General features: G+C 47.0%; 1 protein-coding gene across 1 annotated transcript; it reads right to left on the reverse strand.

Moving 5' to 3' along the window:
• Positions 1–3299: 3299 nt before the first annotated feature.
• LOC112079623 (nuclear factor interleukin-3-regulated protein) lies at positions 3300–6021 on the reverse strand. The gene is made up of 2 exons (XM_024145518.2): positions 5825–6021; positions 3300–4883 (listed from the first exon to the last, which is right to left on the reverse strand). The coding sequence occupies exon 2, from the start codon at positions 4769–4771 to the stop codon at positions 3473–3475; it is 1299 nt and encodes a 432-aa protein (XP_024001286.1). The 5' UTR covers positions 4772–4883; positions 5825–6021; the 3' UTR covers positions 3300–3472.
• Between the last annotated feature and the right edge of the window lie 367 nt (positions 6022–6388).

Raw genomic sequence — 6388 nt, forward strand, 5'->3', positions numbered from 1 at the left:
ACGAAAGAACTGTGTTGCAATTAGGCAGTGGTCTGACAAAAACACTGTAAGGAGCTGCTACTGGATCACAAAGGAATGGAGTGGCATGAGGCAGTGCTCTAGACAAAACCCACTGCCTACTAAGGCAGTCCCTGCCTGATATGGAACCGATCACAGGACCCTGGTATGGCATTAGGCATTGCTCTGACAAACACACGTTGTAGAGAGTTCTCTACTGGAACGATTAAGGACTGTGTTGCATAGCATTTGTCCTCTGTACAAAAACACTGTGAGAGTCTACTACTGGAACGTAGAAGGAGCTTGGTGCATTAGGCATGTGCTCTGGGAAAATAACACTGTCAAGGAGGTCTACTACTCCGATTTGAGAACCTCAACGGGATATTTCTGCTAGTGGTGAAGCGTTCAGCCTCACACGAGACTGCCGGCCATCCGCCACCTTGTGTCTGTTTTTGCCACACCTCTCTCACAGAAACAACAACTTCCAGACCTGTTTCTTATATGTAGCCTGACATATCACACTGAGTCCAGAGTGACATCAGCAGCATCTCTTACTCTATCACGAAAGTAGTTTCTCTATCACATACCTGAATGTCCCTCTCTATCCCTATCTTCTATACTACTGACTGTGCTCTCTCCCCTCACCCATCCTATTCCTACTTCTATCTACTCTTCTTCTTCTTCTCCTTCACTCTCCTCTTTTCTCTACGTCTTTCTCTCCCGTCCCATTCATATTCAGGTCCAGAAGTGCGTCCTGACTGGCCAGATCAATATCTTCCTTCCTTGAAAGCTTAAAAGATAGCTTCTCCTCCCTGTGCCTGCCTTACGTTGTCTCTCTCTTGTTGGTGTGGGGTGTTGGGGGTCTTGTTGTGTGGTTGTGTGTGTGTGTTGGTGTGGTTGTGTGTGGTGTGTGTGTGGTGTGTGTGTGTGAGTCTGTGTGTTGTGGTGTGCCGTGTGTGGTGATGTGTGTGATCTGCTGTGACGTGAGAAGAAACGAAGGTACATAAATGTACTCACTCAGAGGACCACTCATCTCGCCCCCAGTTCCGCCCTCCCGCATCACAGCTGAACAGCGAGAGGAGGCCCCAGGATTATGCCCATTCTCCATTTTTTATCCATTTTATTAGTATTTTATGTTAAACACAGTTGGTGCACACTGCCCGTAACTTTACCTTCAGTAACCTGTATGTAGAGATGCATGTATCTACCAGACCCCTTCCTTTTCCCGCCCTTTTAATGACTTGCTCTGTACAGCTGTGTGCACTTGCCGATGTCGTGCCTAGCCCTGACCCTCTAGACCTCTGCCCACCTCACAAGCTCGCAGACGGGTGAGGGAGGGAGGAGAGCGGATGGAATGTACGGAGGAGAGAGGCCCCCTAGTGTGATGAAGAGTACGGTACAGAAGATAGACTGAGAGCTTAGGTGGGCAGAGAGAGAGATTGGAGGGAATAGAACGAATAGCAATAGAGGAGAAAAGAAATACACAACCGATTCACAAATCGTCGGTGAGAAGAGCGAGAAGAAGGAAGAGAAGAGACAGCAGAAGACACGAAGCAAAGAGCGAATAGACTCGCAAGGCCCTCTGTCCCAGCCCACCTCTCCGGCGACCCTGCCTCCCTTTCATTTTAGGGTTCAAAGCACACAAACATACCAGTGTATATAATAGAGGATGGAAAAAAGCACCATTATAATCTTATCAACTGATGCAGAAAACACGAGCTGGTGGGAGTATGCTCACTCATACTCATCTCCATTCCCCCCAATCCCGATAGATCCTACAACCCTCTATCACCCTCCCATGCACACAATGTTCAATTAACATTAAACACCTTACACCAGCTGGAAAGTGTCTGTGCCTTATCACTGGTAATCATTTACTAATCACGTCTGTGAAATATCGTATTCTGTAGTTGTGCGATCTTTATAATGCACCGCTATTTAGCACAGTAGAACCCACATTAGTTTTTAGCAGACCCAGCATTGAAAACATCTTCGATTCCAATTTTCCTCATCATAGCCTCATGACTCACGCGGAGACCACACGTCCATCAGTGCTCGGAGGAACACCCACTATATGAGCTGTGGGGCGTACAACACAACGTGTACAAGCTAATTAACTTCAGACTCACTGCATTTATAAAACCGAGAATATGACTTGAACGACATAGCGATGTAGAGACCCACATAATCCAATATACTCATAAAAGTGTATTACTTCACGGTAATAAAACCTCATAGATAGACTTACAAAACACTGCATTTAAAAGAAAACAGTTTATTATTAACCGTACCAGTACAGAATGCACAACATTACTACAAAGAAATTGAAATAAGACAATACATTAGATCTTTATTCTTTCTATTTTTTAGCCAAAAACGATTATAAGACACCCCACCGGTTCTCCGTACGACAAACACGTACATAGAGAGCAGGGAATACCGATGTCCGTTACAGCAGCAGGACTAATCGAGACATGTATTAATACAACCGTGATGGGTGTTTTAAGATGATCTATCTATGACATTCAGGTGTGCACCGCTGCACTGATACCCAATGTACCAGGTATCCACTGTGGTTTGATAGACACTGTTCAATTATAAAAGCTCAATAAAGGAAACTGTTGAAAACTTTATCCAAGCCAGATCCAGTGTACAACCAAAATAATGCCTATTCAAGTAGTCACATATCGATAAAGTAGTGGGAAAATATGCACCTCACTACTTTAAGTTCAGCCCTGGAGATAAAAGTGATCTTACACATTACTAGAAATAATAAATACAAAAATGGTATCATATAAGTTACCCATAAATGCGTTTTATAGTACTGTAAATCCAAACAGAGTATCCGAAGTATTGCTTTTGACTGCTGATATGCTATTGTAACTGGTATTGCCTGGGGTGTGCTTTATAGTGGTGAAGGCCACTGTCTCGTAAGTATCTGGAGAATTGTGTATTGAAGTAGTTTTCAGGCGTCGTCTCGCTCGCTTCTTCACACTTGATGTAGCTTTGCTTGAGATCGATGGAGCGTAGGTATAGCTTATGATCCTAAGAGCGTATGCGCCCCACCTAAACCCGCGCACCAGCTCTGCCTCAGACTCGCACATCCCCGCGCAGCTCGACCACACCGCGCTACACACACCACAACAACACACCACTTCCCGCTTCTGCGCCCCTCGCCACCCAACGCAGCTCCCACCCACCTCGTCTCCCCCTCTAGCCCGCGCTCAACACTGTAAATAACCCGGCACATCTGCGTTTTACAATCTGGAGCGTTGCGCTAGTCAAAATAGAAACATAGTGCTGTGCCCTGGGAGTCAAGTTCAGCTGAGACACAGTGAAAGTCAATGTTCAGGTTGAAGTGAATGTCACTTTCTTTGAGTCGAAACCCCTTTCTCTCCCTCTCTCTGTTGCTCTTCTCTGTATGTAAATGTAAAAATGTGTGTACGGTGAGGTTGTGAGTGTGTTCAACCTGACCTCAGACCAGTTTGGAGAGCAGCTGCTGAGAGAACAGCTTCTTGAGCTGGGCCACCTCCTGCGATAGGGAACTGAGCTGGGATTTGAGGGTGCCATTCTCCGCCACATACTGGGAGTCTGTGGTAGTGGTGGGTCTGTGTGGAGACCCTCCAGAGGGGGAGTAGTGGMGCTGCTGATCATGCCCAGCACGGGCCTCCTCCCTGGGCCATGCAGCCTGGCCCTCTCCCCTATGACTGTACCATTCAGCCTGGCTCCTCTGGATGTTWGGTCCGACTGTAGCTACGGGGCAAGGGCGTTTACTATTAGGGGACCTTGCTGGTATCTCCCCAGCTTCGCTACCTCCACCGGGGGTTTTGAAGCGGAGTTTGTGTGGTAGGCTAGAGTCCTGCCTGCCGTGGTACTGTCCTTCTGCCTCCAGGGAGGCGCGAGGCTCATAACGCCCCTGTTCCTCTACCGTTCTGGGGGAAGTTCGGCTGTGGTCCCCTAGTCCATCGTCAAAGAACACAGGGCTGCCGGTGTTGGAGCTTCCAGGGGAGAAACCAGAGTCCTCGGATATACTACTGCCRGCGTCACGCCCTGCTGGCAGCCCAGTTCCCCTCACCTCGTATGAGGATGAGTGGTGGGGATGGTGGTGGGAGGTGGTGGCGGCGGTGTTATGGGGGTAGGAACCATCATCATGGGGTAGGTAGTACCTCGGTTCAAGATGGTTGGGTGGAGGCACGGACAGCGGCATTATGGCTATGTTGGAGGTGTCCTTGACTAGGCCAAAGCGGAACTTGAAGGCCAGGAGTTCGGCCCTTAGTCGGGCGTTCTCCTCCAACAACCCCAGAACCCTCGTCTCCAGGACCATGTCATTGGCACGTCGTTTCTGACGCGACCGTTTCGCCGCATCGTTGTTCTTCTTCCTCTTATCCCAGTAGCCGTCGTCCTTCTTCTCGTCGGGAGTGAACTCGCGTTTGCGGCGCAGAGCACTGTTGCTATCGTCAAAGTCATCCTCACCGTCATTGTTAGAGATAGCATTAGCGTTAGCATGGTTAGCGGTGGTGGCTAGGCTTTCTTTCCGCTTCAGGGCAGAGGTGCAGCCCAGGAGGGAACGGGCTAGCTGGCTGCTGGAGGTCAGGATGGAGACCGCCTCGTCAGTGAAGGACATTGCCTCGCTCAGAGGCCTCGGGTCCAGCCCTTCCAGTCCCAACAGATGGGAGGGACCACCAGAGAGATCCTGGAGGACGCTACTGGTGGGTCTAGTATGGTATTTCATGCTTGGATAGCCCTGGTGTGATCGGGTAATTGCCAAACTCATAGATTGTGTGCTTGAGTTTTGTTTAATAGCTCACTTTAGAAATACACTCTCTGGTTGTTMTGATAATGATGCTGGCTCCGAGTGCCTGTGATTCACATTGCAATGCCACCATCTAGTGGACAGAGAGAGAAAAGGCAGCGAGGAGGTTAGTGAGATTTGAGTAAACCTTATGTAAGTTCAACACAACGTTATATCATTCTGTCACAGCTCCAAACATTCCTGTTGTGTAGTGTACTGAACAGATGCACATAGATGGTTAACACGCACATATTTCTCATTATGAAAAACATCCCTAGGCCAATACCATTTTGCGACATGGTAGAAGGATATCAGCAAGTTGAAGATGAAAGTAAYTTGCTCATTTGTGCAGAATATTCTATCCTATACTATTCTATTATTTCTATGTTGACTATACAGTTATATGCAATACATTCCTGAATGTTTAATTGGGATGAGAGAATTATCAAAGAATGTCAAACACAAGGCTACTCGCCTATAATAAATCCTGTAATAAAGCGTCTATAGGCTATAACAGAGGTTGTGTAAAGGAATCCAGTGAACTTTCAGTCAATTCAACAGTACGCTGAATACTGTAGTTTTCACAGCAACAGTCTTCAACAACTATTTGCTCCCACACACAGTCTGAACAAGTTGAATTAAGTGCACCCACTGAGAAGGCAGCCCCGAGGCCTGTCATCATTTCCTCGCGTTACGCAACGTTACAGAGAGGAACATTACAGTACATGCACTTATGCATGATTTTACCCGGTGTCCCCGAGAAACAGCCCTGGCGGATGAGAACCGCGGTAACATTCGCAGGATAACTGAGAATCGAACCAGGGAGTCGATAAACTTGATCTGGTTTTGATATGCTGCACAGTGCCTACTCCTAACTTTAGACAACATTTCTTTATCAACCACTTTTTATATTTTCCCTATCCATCTTAAATAACTAGTTCAGCTCCACACAATGTTCTTAAAAAACACATTTTAGTCACATTTCTATATAACATAATACATCAACATTTTCTTTTCCATTTGAGATGAGGTTACCTGTCAGTGAAATAGRCCGAGGAAGTACCTCTTCTTCATGTGAATCTCCTCCAAAGTGTTATTAGAAATACTGTATATGCTCAATAGATTGGATGATAGGGCGCGTCTCTCCCAGTTCGCTTCGCGCTTGTTTCTGCTCAGCGAACACTGCCGCTACTCATATTTGTTTCTTCACCCAGTATAGGGTCAACTAGGTTTGTCTCCTCACCTCGCCTGAACCCGCGTCCTCAGCCTATAGAATAGAACCACCACCAATGGAACGCAAAGCCGCCTCCCCCTCGGCCTCGAGCCAATGCGCCATTTAGTCACAGCAGGGCGAGCCTATCCGCTTTCAGCTGCTACGCGTCACATACTATTTTTTCTCACCCCAATCCACCTCTCTCTTGCTCTCTCTCTCTCTCTCTCTCTCTCTCTCTCTCTCTCTCTCTCTCTCTCTCTCTTCTGATTTTCAACCATGTTTTCAACATCTTTGATCAAATTACTGCATGTTAATGTCTCCAAATAAGTTGCAAATCCAGTCCACCATCCTCCAAATATCCATTTGCAAGACATTGATTGATAATA

The sequence above is a fragment of the Salvelinus sp. IW2-2015 genome, unplaced genomic scaffold, assembly GCF_002910315.2.
Source record: "Salvelinus sp. IW2-2015 unplaced genomic scaffold, ASM291031v2 Un_scaffold8710, whole genome shotgun sequence".
In the NCBI taxonomy this organism is placed as follows: Eukaryota; Metazoa; Chordata; class Actinopteri; order Salmoniformes; family Salmonidae; genus Salvelinus; species Salvelinus sp. IW2-2015.